General features: G+C 40.4%; 2 protein-coding genes across 2 annotated transcripts in view; one reads left to right on the forward strand and one right to left on the reverse strand.

Moving 5' to 3' along the window:
- The window catches only part of samd7 (sterile alpha motif domain containing 7), a 29372-nt gene extending 11298 nt beyond the window's left edge, over positions 1–18074 (reverse strand). Inside the window, exons 1-4 of the mRNA XM_020534382.2 lie at positions 17968–18074; positions 8838–8980; positions 6860–6992; positions 2298–2419 (exon numbers count right to left, since the gene is read on the reverse strand). Of these exons, the coding sequence (XP_020389971.1) occupies positions 2298–2419; positions 6860–6992; positions 8838–8949 (367 nt within the window). The 5' untranslated portion in view covers positions 8950–8980; positions 17968–18074. The remainder of the gene's footprint in view (positions 1–2297; positions 2420–6859; positions 6993–8837; positions 8981–17967) is intronic.
- LOC109927648 (extracellular calcium-sensing receptor-like) overlaps positions 1–19753 on the forward strand; it is a 216078-nt gene that overhangs the window by 106709 nt on the left and 89616 nt on the right. The window lies entirely within an intron of this gene.

A 19753-nucleotide genomic window follows, 5' to 3' on the forward strand; every position in this document is an offset into this window, starting at 1 on the left:
GGACTGACCAACCCCCACCCTAACTCCCCACCTACACTCACCTTTACTGGCTCCATCCCTGCCTCTTTGACCTGTCCATTTCCTCTCCACCTATCTGCTCCTTTATCCATCTTCCATCCGCCTCCCCCCCTCTCTCTCTTTATTTCTTTATTTCAGAATCCCCTTCCTCTCCCCCATTTCTGAAGAAGCGTCCAGACCTGAAACGTCAGCTTTCCTGCTCCTCTGATGCTGCTTGGCCTGTTGTGTTCATTCAGCTCTACATCTTGTTATCATTGATAAAACCTTAAAAGGTTCTTGTCCTGCAACAGAAGTGTCCTTAATTCCGAGCTACGAGACCTGGATTCAAGTCCCACCTGCTCCAGTGGTGTGATTGAGAAATATTTAAAAACCTTAAAAAGTAATTAAATTCTTAGCAAAAGGAAATCCAGCATGATAAATAATTTAATCACTCTTAGATCATGAGGTGGCTCATCAGCCCATAAGCTGGTTCTTGCCATTCGATTAGAGCGTTACCTAAGTGTATCTTAACACCATCCCTGCCTAACATATTCCTCAATAAAAATCTTAGAAAATTCCAGCAATCTCAGTTCCAAATTATTAAGCATCAACAGCTTTATAAGGGAAGAGAATTCTAGTGTTTCCACTCCCCTTTGGATAAAGAAGCATTTGCTGACATATGACCTTCCAAGTATTTCTGTATGCAATTTTGTTAGCAAGCTATAGGTTGGAATAGAACCAAGGAGTTCAGATGTTGCAATTGGCTACCCAGGTTTAAAGTGCGGACCGTAAACTCATGAAGATATTCTTTGCAGATGGATTAAAAGGCAGCCCGTCTTGCAGTTAAATAATTCTTTAAAGAAAATTATGGATTTATGGGATATGGGTGTAACTGGCTAGGTCAACATTTATTACCTATTCTTGATTGCCCTGGAGATGGTAGCAGTGAGCTGCCTTCTTGAACCACTACAGTTCTTGGGGTGTGCGGGCTCCCATGGTTAGGAAGGGAGTTCCAGGATTTTGACCCAGTGACATAGAAGTAATGGCAATATAGTTCAACCCAGGATGGTGTGTGGCTTGCAATTGAAAATGCAAGCAATGATGTTCAAATTCATCTGCTACTCTTGCCCTTCTGGATGGTAACGGTCATGGATTTGGATGGTGCTGTTGAAGGAGAGTTGATGAGTTATTACAGTACATTGTGTAGATGCCATACACTGCTGCAATTGTGCATAGATGGTGGAGGGAGTGAATGTTGAATGTGGTAGATGGGGTGCCAATCAAACAGGCTGCTTTGTCCTGGATGGCATTAAGCTTTTTCAGTGTTACCCATCCAAATAAGTGGAGAGTATTTCATAACACTCCTGACTTGTTCAATGTAGGTGATGGACAGGCTTTAGGGAGACAGAAGATGAGGTACTCAAGCAGAATTCCTAGCCTCTGCTTTTGTAGCCACAGTATTTATATGGCTAGTCCAGTTATGTTTATGTTTAATGGTAACTTCAGGATATTGATAGTTGGGAATTCAGTGAATGACATTGAACAACAAGGAGCAATGGTTAAGTTGTCTGTTATTGGACAGTTATTACCTGGTACTTGTGTGGAAAGAATATTACTTGCTACTTCTTACCCGAAGCCTGGATGTTGTCCAGATCTTGCTGCATACTGTTTCAAATCTGAGGTGTATGATATGATCACCAATTTTTGTAAAAGCTCGCCTGATTCAATAATGTCCTTTAGGTAAAGACAGTTGCTGCCACCATTAGCTGGTCTGACCTACATTTGACACCAGATCTACAGGAACATAGTTGACTCGTGACTCTCATTGAAATAATCTAACAAGCCACTGAGTTCAATGGTATCCAGGGATGGGCATCAAATCTGGTCTTGCCGGTGGTGCCCACATCCCATCAAAGAATAAAGAAAAGGTAATGAGAATCACATCTAAATTTCAAAGGATTAACTATTGAATTTGAACCCTGAGAACTCAGAATTCCATGGACTTTCACGTTCTTCTTGACCCACTGGCTTAAAAATATAAATTCACAATCTCCCATTACAATCTGTTGGAGCATGAAGGAGCAGAATCTAGAAATGTTGGAGTGTGTCCCCACTATAATAACAAAACTCTTGTCATTTTTATTTGCCAAGTATTTAATACAGGTTACTATTTTCCTGCAAATATTTTATTTGTGTATTAATTGCTTCAATTCCAACTCCACAAACAGGAAGTGAAAAGTAAGTAAAAAAATTGAGCTATCGCACACACAACTGAGCTCTAAATAGATTTGTGAGTTTACCTGCCCCTGGGTAGGTCCGATTGTGTATAACACTTGTTTGGACTGAAGTGCCAAGTTGGGAGCCCAGGTGGATTTGCCGTGTTTCAGGTGAACTAAGGATTTCAGAAGAAGCCAGAATGTTCCTGTAGGAAGAAGATAGTGAAATTATCAGTTAAGTCTGCTGTAATCAGTTAGATTTGTCAGGCACAGTCGTTTAGAATTAGATGAGGAAGAACATTTTGCTCGAAGGGTTTTGAATGTTTGGCGTTGTCTTACCCAGTGGCCCACGGAATCGCAATTGATGAGTTAAACTGACATTGATAAATTTCTGGATGTTAAGGGACTTGGGGATATTCGGATCAGGGAGGTAAGTAGAGTTAAGGGCAAAGATTAGCCATGATCATATTGAATGACTAAGCAAGCTTGAGGGGAAGTATAACCTGTACCTGCTTCAAAATCTCATGTTCAGGAACAAATTCTATAGAAATAAAGAAAAAAAACAGGTGGGAAATATTGAAGATCAATATTCCATTGTTTCATTTGTGGATTGGCTATCTTTAAACCTCATTTGCTAATTAAGTCTTGGACACTTTAAGCATCCAATTGCCTCAGTGAATGGAAAGTCCACATTTTAGCCGAGCCACTTCTACATGATTCTGCCAGGGGGCACTGGCATCAGTATTGGAACAGGAGGGATTTGTACCATTGGGACGGTCTCCACCTGAAGCAAGCTGGGACCAATGTTCTAGCGAAAAGGGTAAATAGGCTGGTCAACAGGACTTTAAAGTGGGGAGGTAGGGAAGGGTAAAACTCCAAGGAGTATAATGGCCAATGGGAAATAAAGCAGCAGGTAAACATCTGTGGGGGTGGATTCAACTTCATGGAAAAATGTGAAAAAAAAAAAGGAAAGGAGAACTTGGGAGAGATTATTAAAGTGTCCAGCGCACAAAATAGGACAAAGTGTTTTGGAAAAGGTTAGGAATCAAACTTCATGCACACTGGATAAACGAATGACAATGAGAAGAGGGACTGTCAGTACAGGAATGTAGGTGTTGTGTCTGAATGCATGCAATGTACAATATAACGTAAATGAGCTTGAGGCACAGATCAAAATTGGCAGGGCTGAACATGGTGGGCATCACAGAGAAGTGGTTACAAGGGGATCTGGACTGGGAGCTAAATATCCAGCGATATACATCGTACAGAAAAGACAGGCAGGTAGTCAGAGGGGGTGGGGTGCCTTTTTAGTAACAAATGATATTAAATCACTAGCAAGAAACAAAGTAGGTTTGAAGATGTAGAATCTGTCTGGGTAGAGTTGAAAAACAGGGAGTTATGTACAGGCCTCCAAACAGTAGTCAGGATTTGGGGCACAAGATACACCAGAAGATAGAAAAGGTGTGTAAGAAAGGCAAGGTTACAGTGATCATGGGGAATTTCAATATGCAGTTGGACTGGGAAAATCAGGTTGGTAGTGGATCACAAGAAATGAATTCGTGAAATGTCTATGAAATGGCTTTTGGAGCAGCTTGTGGTAGAGACCACTAGCGAACAGGCAATTCTCGATTTAGTGTTGTGCAATGAGGCAGACTTGGTAAGGGAGCTTAAGGTGAAGGAACCCTTTGGAGGCAGTGATCTTAATATGATAGAATTTACTGCAATTTGAGAGGGAGAACGTGGAATCAGATGTAATGGTATTACAGTTGAGTAAAGGCAACTACAGAAGCATGAGGGAGGAGCTGACCAGAATTGACAGGTAGAGGACCCTAGCAGGAAAGGCAGTTGAAAAGCAATGGCAGGAGTTTCTGGGAGTAATTTGGGAGACACAGCAAAAATTCATCCCTAGGGAAAAGAAGCATACTAAAGGGAGGATGAGGCAACCATGGCTGACTAGGGAAGTCAGGGACAGTATAAAAGCAAAAGAGAGAGTATATAATGTGGCAAAGGGCAGCAGGAAACCAGAGAATTGACAAGCCTACAAAGACCAACAGAGGGCAACGAAAAAAGAAATAAGGAAGGAGAAGATTAAAAATGAGGGTAAGCTAGCCAGTAATACAAAAGAAGATTGCAAGAGTTTCTTTAGATATATAAAGGACAAAAGAGAGACAAAAGTGGACATTGGACCCCTGGAAAATGATGCTGGAGAAAGAGGAATGGGGAACAAAGAAATAGCTAAGGAACTGAATAAGTACTTTGTGTCAGTCTTCACAGTGGAAGACACGAGTAATATCCCAAAAATTCAAGAGAGTCAGGGAGCAGAGGTGAATATGGTGGCCATCACCAAGGAGAAAGTGTTAGAAAACCTGAAAGGTCTGAAGGTGGATAAATCACCTAGACCAAGTGGACTACACCTCAGAGTTCTGAAGGAGACTGCTGAAGAGATAATGGAGGCATTGGTGATGATCTTTCAGGAATCACTGGAGTCAGGGAGGGTCCAAGAGGACTGGAAAATTGCTAATTTAACCCCTCTGTTTAAGAAGGGAGTAAGGCAAAAGATGGGAAATTACAGGCTGATTAACCTGACCTTGGTCATTGGACTCTAAAATCTTACCAATGTGAAGGATGAGATTTCTGAATACTTAGAAGTGCATGGTTAAAAAAAGGGCGAAGTCAGCATGGTTTCATCAAGGGGAGATCATGCCTGACTAATCTATTAGAATTCTTCGCGGAGGTAATTAGCAGGTTAGACCAAAGAGATCCAATGGATGTTTTCTAGCTGGACTTCCAGAAGGCCTTTGAAAAGGTGCCACACAGGAGGCTGCTGAGTAAGATAAGGGACCATCATGTTAGAGGCAAGATACTAGCATGGATAGAAGATTAGCTACCTGGCAGAAAGTTGAGTCAGTAGTTGAGAAGGCAAATACAATGTTGGCATTTATTTCGAGAGAACTAGAATATAAAAGCAGGGATATACTTTTGAGGCTTTATAAAGCTCTGGGCAGACCACATTTAGAACATTGTGAGCAATTTAGGGCTCCATACCTCAGGAAGGATGTACTGGCCCTGGAACAGGTCCAGAGGAGATTCATGAGAATGATGCCAAGAATGAAAGCCTTAATATATGAGGAATGCTTGAGGACTCTGAGTCTATACTTGATGAAGTTCAGAAGGATGGTGGGGTGGGGTGGGGAATCTAATTGAAACTTACAGAATACTGAATGGTATAGACAGGTTGGAAGTTGGGAAGATGTTTGCATTGGTAGGAGAGACTAGGACCTGAGGGCACCACCTTAGAGTAAAGGGTAGACCCTTTAGATTGGAGATAAGGAGAAACATCTTCAGCTAGAGAGTGGTGAATCTGTGGAGTTCATTGCCACAGACGGCTGTGGAGGCCAGGCCATTGAGTATATTTAAGTCAGATAGGTTCTTGATTATAAAGTGGATCAAGAGTTGTGGAGAGAAAGTGGGAGAATGGAGTTGAGAAACTTATCAGCCATGAATGGTGGAGCAGACTCGATGGGCCAAATGGCCTAATTTCTGCTCCTTTGTCTTATGATCTGATTCACTGCCTATTTTAAACCATGCAAGTACGACAAAGCAGGGTGAAAAGTGAGTGACATAATTTGATCCAATCAACTCTTCACGAATGGATTATGCTAAAATTCTTCCCACCTTTAAAGGTTTATAGCTGCAATTTTCAAAAACACTGAAACAGATTTTTTCTTCCAATGCAAGTCTGCTGTTTCTCAATTAATTTTGAGTCTTATGGTTACTTTAATGTCAGTAAGGTTATAAGTCCGCTAATGAAATGCTGAAGCTAAACACAATGCCAACTCTTCTTGCCTCGATCCAGTTTTGGATTTGGCAACAGGTGGCCAACCAACTACGAGATTCTAAATAGTCTTTGCCTCTTCTCTCTGCTCTGTTGCTGACTCCAGAGAATGTGATGGATTTAAGTGAGGCAATGTGTGCCAAAGATTACTTATCAATTCCATCCTTGGGGTAGAACTTGATGGTAGTTTTTAAAATGAGTGTTAGTGAATTTGCAGTCCATTTATAGTAAAAGCACAGAATCACACAGCACAGGAGGAGACCATTCAGCCCATCATACCTAAACTGGATCTTTGAAAGAGCCATCCAATTAGCCCTATTCCTCTGCCCTTTCCTCACAACTTGACAAATATTCCCTCTTCAAGTATTCATCCAAGCTCCTTGTAAGTGTCACTTGAATCTGCTGCCACCACCTTTTCAAAGAGTGCATTCCAAATGCAGGTCACCTGGCTGTGAACACATGCCTTCTCACCTACCCTCAGATATTTTTCCATCTCTCTTAAATGATCCTTCAACATATAACAGTCCTCACTTTTAGTTCTTTGTTTCATTCATCTTCGCCCCACCCTTCGCTAGTTCAAAACCCGTCACATTTCTGTGTTTCCTCAGTTCTGATAAAGGTTAGTAGGTCTGAGATGTTAATTTGGATACTACCTGTGCTGCTGAGTGTTCCCAGTATTTTCTGTTTTTACTTTACATTTCTAACATCTGCAGCATTGCTTTTGTATTTTAAATGTGAGCCCTGTTCATACCTCATTTCGTGTTTAGCTTTTACCATGAAGGGCATGTAACATGAATATTTTAAGGCTCACCTGTCTAGGAGCCGTGGTTCAAAGTGGACACCAAGAGTCTGCATCTTCTGTTGTCCAGGCCCCAATATCTGCCCATGAGGGTTCATGAGCATCATTTGATTTCTCATCAACATTTCTTGCCGGTGTCGAAACTCTGAACAAAATAAGGATGCAACAAATTGATAAATGAAAACCACTAGTATTTATTGTTTTCCTGACTCTTAAAGTCTCGGCTTTCATTGGAAAGGGTTCAAAAAACCTTGTTATTTGCTTTACGTTTAATTCTGCATTAGTGCCTGCCATATCTCAGTGGGACGCACTTTGTTCTTTACAGGAAGGCGATGGTGTAGTGGTAATATCATGAGATTTAGTAGTCCAGGCTAATGTTCTGGGGACATGAGTTCAATTCCTACCATAGAAGATTGTGAAATTTGATTTCAATTTAAAAAAACACCCTGGAATTGAAAGCTCACTGGAGTGCAACCAGTGTCAATTATTGTTTAAAACTCGATGCTGGTTCACTAATGACTTTTAGAGAATTGTTGTTCTTACCTGGTCTGGCCTATGTGTGAATCCATACTTACAGCAACATCATTGATGTAAATAGATTTTTGATCAGTGGTGGAATCAGGGTTATGGTGAAAACACAGGAAAGTGGATGTGAGGAATATCAGATCAGCCATGATCCTATTGAATGGCAGAGCAGGGTCGAGGGCTGAATGTCTACTTCTGTTTGTATTTTTTATGGTTATGGATTCTTAACTGCTGCCTGGGCAATAAATGCTGGCCTAACCAGTGATACTCTCATCTCATGAATGAATAAAAGAACAGAATCAGGAGGCTGTGGGTTCAAGTCTCAGACTAAAGACATGAATGCAAAATTCAGGCTCACATTCTCAGTGTAGTATTTGCCACTGATGTGTTCCTTTTTCATATGTAACTTTAAACTGAGGCTGGTTGACCCTTTCAGGTAACTGTAAGATATTGAAGACCATTATTTCCAGGAGTATCAGGTGAGTTCCCACTAGTCTCCTGGGCTGATATTAATCTCTCAACTAAAGTTTGTAAAACATCTAATCTAGTCATTACCCCATTATTGTATGTGAGTGGTTTCTTTGTGCAAATGGGCAGTTGTGTTTCCTACCTTCTAGGGACTTCTTTGTTACTGAAGTGCATTGGAACATCCTGAAGACATAAAAAGGCACTACAGAAATGCAAAACTTTATTTCTTTAAGCTGCAGTTTTCACTAAAATACATCACTGACAACAGAAAATTCCATAAATTGGATATTTCTTGCTGTCCCAGGATGAATAGTAAGGCCCTTTATTCCCTCAATGAAAAGTCAAAGGTTTATGTATTAACCTATTGTGGCATCTAGATCCAATCCTCTTATTAAATAATGATAGAATTTTCTGGCTTTGAGCCTGGACCTATAGGACTGACTGGATGTAGGGCACATAGGAAGATAGTGTGAGGGGGTGAATATGCCAGTATGACAGCCCACCCAATTTTCCATCCTTTAACTTAATAGTTGCTTTATCCAACAAGCAATTTTCACTCCTCCATTTCATACTTTCCTGTGTCCAGACAAACCAATAGCAGAACAAGAGCTTGTGATCTAATGTGCATGAAATAACATAATGTCTGTGTTATTACTGGCCTCTAAGTCAATAGATAATGAAAGGAAAAAGAGCATTTTATAATTATTCATTTACTAAGGACGTGGATTCAATTTTGATGAAGGAATTCTGAAAAAAGAAAGAGGAAATTAAGAGAGATAGCTGAAAACCTAGTTAAAGAGTGTTTTTAAATATGGTGAAATTTAAGAAGTACTCTCCAGAGAATAGTGAGTGAAGATTCTGCTACCAGTTATGGGCGATGTAATCTCCAGGATATGAATCAAGGAGAGAGATTATTTCTTGGCTTTAGAACAATGTTCAGAGCTACTGTGCTACTCTTATTATTAAGAGGGCTCTCCCCAAATCTTCAGTTACCAACCTTGATGTCCATTTGCTCCAATGCCGTTAGCCACCTGGTAGAGATTTTTCTCATCCAATATCCCTAGTTCATTCGATGTGGAAATCTTCCCAAAATGTTCCCTAGGTGTCATGATGAGCTGGATAGCAGGGTCCACTCTTATCCTTCAAAGCAAATTTCAAAAAAGGCCCTCACAAGGAAAACAATTTCAAGAAAGAAGGAAGAGAAACTTCACTGACATAATACCTATTACAAGCATAGGATGTTTCAAATAACTTTAAATACTTTTGAACTTGCAGCAAAGAAAACATGACAGCAGGCTCCCACCAAACAAATATGATCGTGACCAGACAATGTAATCTATTTCTTAAATGCTGGTTGTGATATGTTATTATCATTTGCGAATTTGGATTTACAAGTACAAGTGAAATGGATATTGTTTCAGTTCGTAAAGGTGACTTAATTGTTTTTTTTCCCTAAAAGAACAGAAAATTATTTAGAACAATGAACCAAAGACAATTTCCCAAGAAATCATGTGATTTAAGTTAAATGTCTCATTCAGATACCTGGGTAACTAACTACTGAACATATACAAAGTTGAGTTTTAAGTTTACAGAAGGAAAGATGACCAGAGGCCAGAATCAAACTTCAGTTCAAAAGAACAGTTTTACATCAGCAGAAAGGTGGGTTGGTTTGAAGAAATCCCCAATATAAGAGTATTTAGAGGCTTGTCAGCTGATAGGTTTGATCTGCAAAGCCAGGTTACAATCTGGAATCTGACTTGTCTGTATTATCATCAGCTGGGATCATAACATGGTTCAGGAAGATTTGCGCTTACAAAACACTGTTCCCATAAGCTTGACATCACAGAATCCTTCAGTGCAGAAAGAGGCCACTCGACTCATTGAGTGCACTGACCCACTGAAGAACATTCCATCCAGACCCAGTCCCCACCCTATTGCTGTGAGCCCACATTTGCCATGGCTCACCCACTTAGCCAAAATGTCCCTGGACACTGTGGGGCAATTTATCATAGCCAATCCACCTAACCTGCACATCTTTGGACTGTGGGAGGAAATTGGGGCAGCTTGGTGGCCCAGTGATTAGCACTGCTGCTTCACAGCACTAGGAACCTGGGTTCGATTCCATCCTCAGGCGACTGTCTGTGTGGAGTTTGCACATTCTCCCCGTGTCTGCATAGTTTCCTCCCACAGTCCATAGATGTGCAGGTTAGGTGGATTGGCCATGTAAAATTACCCATAATGTTCAGTGATGTGTAGATATGGTGGGTCATGGGGGATGGGTCTAGGTGGGATGCTCTGAGGGTCAGTGTACATTTGTCGGGCCAAAGGGCCTGTTTCCACACTGTAGGGATTCTATGATTCACCTGGTGGAAACCCACGCAGACACGGGGGGAATGTCTGTCTGGTGCTTGCACAGTCACCCAAGGCTGGGATCGAACCTGGGTCCCTGGCGCTGTGAGGCAGTAGTGCTGACTACTGTGGTGCAGCTATGTCAAAGTACTTTGCAACTATTTAAGTACTTTTGTAGTCTCATCACTGTCATAACAGCAAAAGTGCAGAGAAGACAATGGTGTAGTGGTAAGATCCTTGGAAAATCCTTTGGGGCATGGTTTCAAATCCTACAATAGCAGCTAATAGAATTTAGATTGACTCAACAAATCTGGAATTTAGAACTATTCTTAGTAATAGTGACCATGAAATAACTATTGATTGTCATAAAAACCTATCCATTTCCTTTCTGGAAAGATATGTCCAATCTTTACCTGGTCAGGTCAATAGCTACTCCAGATCTACAGATCTTAATTACGCTCTGAAATCGCCCAGCAAGTCATGAAAGAGTTAAAAAAAAGGAGCCAATTTGTGACACAGAAAGCTGCCAAAATGATATCATCCATTTTAAGTGCAGGTTGAAGAAGAGACTAGAATATGGGCAGAACCTCTTTGCTGTTTTTCAAATAATGCCATTGCATTTCTTACTACCATTCAAGAGGGCAGAATTTCAATGTCTCATGAAAGAAACAGCATCCTCAACAGCATGCTGCATTGGAGTCTTGGATGGATTATGTGCTCAAATCTCAACTGTGGATTGAGAATCGAACTCACAATATTCTGCTCCTCAAGCGTCATAGCAGAGATTACACAAGAGGATCTTTGTCACATTTTGCTTGTGTGTTCTAGTAATTTTGAGCTGCAGTCGGAATTGGTTCTTTAGAGTCACTTTCATGTTGAAATATGGTAAGGAGTTTGCACTCCTGTTGGATTCAATGCATTCTAATTAATCAATGAGTGATGTTGTGCTCAGCGTTTCTATTGGTCTATTTAATCCATATCATCTTGGTTTAGTTATAATTCTGAGTCAGCTAGGTGGGATTGAGGCTTCATTCCTCACAGATGAAGCTTTCGTGATGCCTCAATTTCAAATGGAGGCACAGGGGCCAAATTTCTGGAATTTTACAGGGTATATATGGTGTAACCTGTCTACAACAGGAGGCGGCCATGTGCTGTAGTTGCTGTAATGTTTCATGCAATTGTAAGACGAAATCACCATAGATATCTTGAAATCAACTTTAATCTGTTAATCTTTATTTTCTACACAAATAAGTAATGACAGTTGCTCTGTTCTAAATACATAATCTGATCTGCTTGCTCAATTCTTAGCATTCAGCAGTTTAACAGGATGTAGAAGACATAATCCGCTTTCATAGTGTTACCCTCAACAAACCCTGGCACTGAGCAGCTCACATTGTTCACCAATCCTTTAATCCAGTCGTCTTCTGTTAGGACCGAGGCTCTTTGACTCAAGACATGGTGGCCTGCATGCTGAAGGATTCACACTCCAAATCTTACAGGTTTTCCCCTTGGATTGTAAGCATGACTAGCATTAAACTACAAGATGACTGAACACTGAGAATTTGAACTGCTGGTATCTCCTTTCCTTCTGGGTCATTGTTCCTTTTGTTAAAATCATGCAGAGTTCTTCATCATACTGCAATTTACAACATGCAAAAAAATGCACATTAAGTGCAGTGAGGATAATTATAATAAATAGGAATAGTCCGCTCAACCAGTAATTCTGAAGCTAAAAATTGGAGATTTATCAGATACACCACTGGTAGATAACAAAGGATAATTTCATACATTGTGTGGCAGTAAAAACAGGTTATTGTGAATCCTCATTCTGTTTGCTTCTCCTATTTTTGATTCCATTAGATTCAGTCAGTCTCAAGTACTTATCAGAAGTGCCTTTTCACTTAAAGTGGTTTAATTCGGTGTGTTGCATCCATCCTTTTGTATTGTACATCTTTTTCAATTGAGCCATGATCTTTTGTGTACATTTTAGGTATTGGGTAAAACACACACTAAAATATTATTTGTTGCAACAATCGCTACAAAATCTCAAAAAAGAAATGAAACTGGACAGACCAGCTGGCACGACCTAGGCACCAGAAACGACAATGGCAAAAACCACCCTGTTGACCCTTCAAAGTCCTCCTGGCTATCATGTGGGGGCTAGTACCAAGATTGGGAGAGATGTCTCACAGATTAGTCAAGCAACAACCTGGCAGAGTCATACTCACAGAATCATAACTTACGGACAATGTCTCAGACACTACCATTGGCATCCCTGGTGGTTGCACTGGATAGTGCAGATCTGTTGGTTTTGCCAACATTCCAGTAATAGCACTGAAGACTTGTTCTCCAGAACTTGCTGCACTGCTAGCCAAGATGTTCCAGTACAGCTACAACTGGCTTTCTGCATTTTTAAGGTTTCTTTCAAATAATAAACCATTTGCCAAATTATACTTCTTGTGAGATTAGCAGGGAGATATTCACAAAGTGGAGACAGGAGACTTCACCATTTGGATTTTTCATCATTTTTCACAATCATCTCACCCTGGAATCCTAGCCTTTATTTCTGTGTGTTGGATTATCTCACTTCTACACAAACAGCCTATAAAGAACTTGCTCAGGAGGAGTAAATGTCACCAGATGTCAACAAACACCAGCAACACATTCTGAGTGCAGCTCAAGCTGGACAGCTGTCAACGCACTGAAGCATTCAAGCTATGCCAAAAGACATCGATGTCATTAAGAAAGTGAACCTTGCTTGGGCCTCTTATGTAGCACACTCAGTTCCTATCGCATCTTGCTTAAAAGAAGGCAAGTTCAGTTTGTTCTTCAGTTATCAAAGCTTCATATATAAATTATTTCAGACTTGAGTTTGAAGAATTGTGAACAAATGGAATGTTTTGTTTTAAAGAGATCAATGAATGAACATTGGAACTTTTTTTTAACAAGATGTTTCTTTGTAGTCACATGGCTAAAGATAATTGCTTGTTTACTGGAAACCACTGCCTAGTCTCCCACTGTCATGTTCCACTTTCTGCTTTAGTTGATGTTTAGAGTAGGTGTGGAAAGGCCTGACAATAGCAAACAACTTCTCATCCGAACTTTCCTGTTTCTGGAGAAGAACCATTACTGCGGTATTTGTAGATCCTGTGTCATATCTGGAGACCTGGTCCAACTGGCCACTGGTCCATCAGGTGGCAGTTCCATCTGACTATCAGAATTAAATTTTACGAGTGGCTCACAAAATTGAAATGGCAGGTCACTTAGGTATGAAGAAAACACATGCTAAAATATTATTTTGTTTGCCAGGATTAGTTAAAGATGTAGTTATATTTGACAAGACATGTCATATGTAGCAGGTAATGGGAAGCAATGTGGTTGACTCTCAAGTTCCCTCTGAAATGGCCTAGCAAGCCACTCAGTTGTAAAAATCACTGTGAAGTCTCAAAAAAGCAAGGAAACTGGATTGACCAGCTGGAGCAACTGAGGCACCAGAAACAACAATGACAAAAACAGCCCTACTCACCCTTCAAAGCCCTCTTTACTATCAACTGGGGGCTAGTGCCAAGATTGGAAGAGCTCTCTTGTAGTCTAGACAAGCAACAACCTAGCATACTTATACACATGGAATCATACCTTACAGACAATGTCACAGACACCACCATCACCGTCCTTGGTAGAGGCACTGGATACAGCAGATCTATTGGCTCAAGCAACATTCCAGCATTTGCACTGAACGACAGTGCTCCAAAAGTTTCTGCACTTTTTGCCAAGCTGTTTCGGTATAGCTACAACACTGGTATCTACCTGACAGTGTGGGAATTTACCCAGGTATGACTGTATGCAAAATACAGGACAAATTCAACCCAGCCAATTACGACACCATCAGTCTTCTCTCAGTCATTAATAAACTGATGGAAGGTGTCATTAACAGTGCTACCAAGCAGCACCTGCTTAGCAATAATCTGATCACTGACACCCAAATTGAGCTCTGCCAGATCTTGTTCCTTTTGGACATAGACTGCTTCAGAATCTGAGGAGTTGTGAATGGTAATGTCTATTGAGCAATCATTGTTCATCTCCTGACCTCAATACAGCTTTGGTACAAACATGGGCAAAAAGACCTGAATTCCAGATATGAGGTGACATCAAAGCTGCTTTTGACTTATTATGACATCAAGGATTCCTAACAAAATTGGAGTTAACTGGAAGCAGGGGAAAACACACCTGTTTTGGAGACACACCTGTTCTAAAGGAAAATGGTTGCGTTTGGTGAAGGACAGTCATCTCTGCAGGAACTCTTCAGAGTACTGTCTGAAGTCCAACCATCTTCAGCTGCTTCATGAATGACATTCCCTCCATCATAAGGTCAGAAGTGGGGATGTTCGCCGATGATTGCACAACATGCAGCGCTATCCATGACTTCTCAGATACTGAAGCAGTCCATGTTCAAGTTAACAGGAGCTGGCCAAATATCCAGGTTTGGGCTGACAAATACCAAGTAACATTCACACTACACAAATGCAGTCAATGATCATCTCCAAAAAAACACAATCTAACCACTGCCCTTTGACATTTAATGCCATGACCATCACTAAATCCCCCACTATCAACAATTTACAGTTATTATTGATCAGAAACTTGCCATATAAATACAGTAACTACAAGACCATTTAGGAAGTTAGAAATCCTGCAGTGAGTAACTCACCTCCTGAATCCCCAAAGCCTGTCTACCTCCTACAAAGCACAAGTCAGGAGTGCGTTAGAATATAATGGGTGCAGTTCAAACAACACTCAAGAAATTTAACATCTTGACAAAGCAGCCCACTTTATTGGTACCACATCCATAGAATCGCTACAGTGTGGAAACAGGCCATCCAGCCCAACAGGTCCACATCAACTCTCTGAAGACAACCCACCCAGATTCACCCCATCTACTCTATCCCTCTAATCCTGCATTTTATTGACTAATCCACCAAATGACACATCCCTGAACACTATGGGCAAGTTAGCATAGCCAATTCACCTAACCTGCACATATTCGTACTGTAGGAGGAAACCGGAGTACCAAAACCCACGCAGACACAAGGAGAATATGCAGATTCCACACAGACAGTCGCCCAAGGCTGGAATTGAACCTGGGTCCCTGGCACTGTGAGACGGCAGGGCTAACCACTGAGCCATTGTGCCGTCTTTTGTATATTTCAAAATGATGAGAAATAGCACAAGATTCGTTCTCTCTTTCAACTGTCAATATGCAGTTAGTTTCTTTGAAAAATACCTGATAGGCCATCAACCCAAATATATCCACATCCGGTCACTCAACCACCGATGCTCAGTAGCAGCAGTGTGTACTATCTACAAGATGCTGCGCCGAAACTCGCCAAAGGTCCCTAAACACTCCCTTCCAACCCATAATCAACTACATATAGAAGAACACGGGCAGTGGACACATGGGAACACCACCATCTGCAAGTTCCCTTTCAAGCCACTCACCATCCTGACTTGGAAACATATTGCCATTCCTTCGGTGTTGCTGGGCCAAAATCCTGGAATTTCCTCCCTAAAGGAATTGTAGATGTACCTACAGAATATCGACTGTGGAGGTTCAAGAAGACAGCTCCTCATCACCTTCTCAAAGGCAACTAGAGACAGGCAATAAATGCTGGGCTAGCCAGCAACAACCACGTTCTGCAGGTGAATAAAAAAGGTACCAAGATAGTCTATTTGTGTGATACTGTGGGGAAAAAGGCCACGTTGCATGTAAGAAAGCAAAAGTGTAGGCTATTTTGGACGTGCGCCGAGAATAAAACATGAAATTTTACAATATGTTGTAAAAGGATTCTTTTGCCTGTTAGTTCCGAACATCAGCACTGTCATTGAACCCTCATTAGCAAATCTGGATGTAGAAGTGTCAAGTTGCCTTTGAAAATTTAAAAGCTGTACTGACAATGATTCCAGTTTTAGCTGTGTCAAATCTTCCATTCAAACTGGTGGTGGATACCAGTAACATCAATGTGGGAGCTATTTTATAACAAGGATGAGGTAGAGTTTGATGGCCTGTCAGGTATTTTTCAAGGAAACTAACTGTGTATCAACAGTTGAAAGAGAGAAGGAGTTTTGTGCTATCTCTCCATCATTTTGAAATATACATCGCTAATAATGTAGACAATACTATGTATTTATACACACCATAATACTTTGATTTTCTTAGAAATGATTCCAAGTCAAGAATTTAGGATTATTTCAAAGGATCTCAATTCTCTAATCTTATAATTTGAAAATTGTTCCTGTGTCTGGAAAAGAAAATGCCATCATGGACACCTATTTGAGAGCACTCGTGTCAGTACCTGTGATGTGCAAAAATGTTTGCTATGTAACTCAGTGTATAATGCATTTTTAAAATTTGGTTTTAAAATTTGGTCTGTTATTGTGAATGTTCATGAAATGATGCAAATGTGCCTTTAACAAAAGCTTATTACACAAAAGAATAGGGGGAAAAGAGCAAAGCAATTTGGAGAGGTATTATCATAAACAGCGAGAAAAAACCCTGTCGCACAGCAATATTCTTTACAGATACCCAAGCCCAGTGAAGTATCACTCCTTTCATCACATTAACGTGTCTAACTCAACTGATGAAGCCTCAAACACCACCTTCTGGTGAATTTCAGCATACTTTACAGAAGTGTTTCTTTCTGTCCCTCCAAGAAACACACAGAAGCAGCTATCTCCTTGAGCTTACACACTGAACGCTAGGAAAAGAGCCCTGAGGGGTTTTCTAGTTACATTGACTACATTTCCTAAACAACACATTTGCTCATACGGAAATTTTTTACAGCACTGAGCCTGCTTCTGGCCTTTAGCATCTCCATCTGCTTCTGTTTGAATCATAAAAGCTCATTTTGGAAATATTTCAGCAATTATCTCACCAGGTAGTTTGTCTAGTCATTTAGCTTAAGTCACTTTTTCTTTTTTGGGAAGGTTGTTTGGATCTACTTCTAAAAATATTAATTTTGACCCTTATTTAAAAAGAACAAATCATCTTCATAGAACATAAAAGCAAAAAACTATTTCCTTCTAATTTAGAATGAAGGTTTTCAAATAGTAATAATAATAAGCCTTCATCACAGAATGCAGTGAATTCAAGTAATGTTGAAGTATTTAAAGCTGATGGAAAATACCAAATGCTACAGGCCAGACATAACAATTTCCTTTTAGAGATGAGACCCATGACCATTTTGCTGATGAGTTTGGATATGAGAAACCTGATAGCTCAGCAGGTCCATCAGAATCTGCGTAGAAAAAAAGTGAAGTAATCTATCATGTGTCTCATCTGTGGTTTCTCTTACATTTCCTACTTTGACACTCAGGCTACGGAAACTTTATCTTTACTTCTGTTAAAACTCCTCTGATCTCTATAAACAATACACTCTTGTCAGTATGTATAAATTTGTAGCCTCAATTTATTTAGTGTTGAAGCATCACAGGGAATGTGCCAAGTTCTTTAGATTTCAACCAAAAAAATTACAATTAAAAGTCTGTGTCAGCAGTTTTATTCTTTAGAAGAGAGTGGTTTTGAGGCTTTTACTGATGGTTTTGATTGTGTAAAGTGCTGACTAAACGGACTGATTGCATTATGCACAATAACACCATCCATGAGATTATAATCATCCAAAGATCATGGTGAATTCAATATTTTTTTTTGCAAAGCAAGAGAGTTCACAATACAACAATGGACAATTATATGCATTTAAAATTAAAAACCACTTAAGCCTCACCTCAGTATGACTGAAGCATGTTGGTAAAGGTCACAAAGCCTCAGACTTTCCAATCAACCCAACCCCATATTCACTGAAGACTGAAGGGCACCTTTCATCCTCTGCTGTGCAAATGCATTCTAAGATGTGGCCGCACAGATCCTGACTGAAAGTGAAAACCTCATCCAAAAGTCAGCAAAATTACAAGTCTCAGCTTCCTCATTTTTCCAGACACCTTCTTGGAAACGAGGCAGTTCTGAGTTACGTAATGAGTTCATCAACCCGTTAAAACCTCACACAACAATGTAAACATAAAAATAAATAAAAATTACGCAGAAGCACTTGAACAGAATGCAGCACAGAGATAAATTATTTAAATGTTGTTGAACTCGAAGAGATTTTAGTCCATTGAATATGGAAAAGGCCTGAAGAGAAAGCAAACATTCTCCCTCTTGTTTGAGGGAAGTGCAGTTTCTCCTTAGAATTTTCTCTGGTAATGATGATCAAAACATTGATTGGTTATTTATTTACTGCTATGATTGGATTGTTTATGAAAGAAATGATTGGAAAATACATCAGAACAGGAGCCATTTGGTTCATCCAATCTGCGCTGGCTCTTTTGAAAAGCAGTCAGATTGTAAACTTATAGTGTGGAAGTTAATGCTCCCTGAACGCCCACACCAGGAGATAATTTCACAAGTGGGTCATGGGGTCCTGTCTGATTGGGGAGGAGGGCACAGGATGGGAACCCATGCAGCCTTGAACTCCTCACCTTAGCCAATTAAGTCCAGAGCAGGAAGGTTTGAGGAGGCCTTCACATCTAGAGACCATCTAAGGCTATTAAGTGGGCAATTAATGCCCCAATTAAAGACCTTATCCTGCTGCCACTTGTATTTTAATACTAGAAAATAAGCAGCAAGCAATAGACAGAGCTAAGTGATTCTACAACCAACAGATCAAATCTAAGCTCTGCAGTCCTACCACATCCAATTGTGAAAGTTGGTGGACAATTAAACAACTCACTGGATGAGAAATCTCCACAAATATCTCCATCTTCAACTATGGAAGAGACCAACGTACCAGCGCAAAAGATAAAGCTGAAACATTTTCAACAATCTTCAGCACAAACTGCCAAGTGGATGATCCATTCCAGCCTCCTCCAATGGTCCCCAGCATTAGAAATAGCAGTTTTTAGTCAATTCAATTCAGTCCACGTGATATCAAGAAATAGTTGGAGGCACTGCATCCTGTAAAGGCTATGGGTCCTGACAACATTTTGGCAAAAGTACTGAAGGTATATGCTCCAGAACTTCCTTCACCCATAGACAGTCTGTTCCAGTACAGCAACAACATTGGCATTTACTAAACAATGTGAAAAATTGCCCAGGTATGTCCTGTACACAACACATGGGACAAATCCAACCTATTTACTGTCCTAACAGTCTACTGTTGATCATCAGTAAAGTGATGGAAAGTGCCATCAACAGCGCAATGACCTGAACAGCAATACCCTGCTCACTTACATCAGTTTGAATTGAATCAGGGCCACTCAGCTCCTGATCGTACTACAGCCTTGATCCAAACATGGACAAAAGTGCTGAATTCCAGAGGTGAGGTGAGAGTGACAGCCCCTGACATCATTTTGATTGAGTGTGGCATCAAGGTGCCCTAACAAAATTGGAATCAGGGGCAAACTCTCCATTGGTTAGAATGAACACAAAACACAAAGGAAAATAGTTGTGGTTGTTGGAGATCAATCATCTCAGCTCCTGGACATCTCTATAGGAATTCCGCAAGGTAGTGCCCT

The sequence above is a fragment of the Rhincodon typus genome, chromosome 13 (genome assembly GCF_021869965.1).
Source record: "Rhincodon typus isolate 14 chromosome 13, sRhiTyp1.1, whole genome shotgun sequence".
NCBI classification, from domain to species: Eukaryota; Metazoa; Chordata; class Chondrichthyes; order Orectolobiformes; family Rhincodontidae; genus Rhincodon; species Rhincodon typus.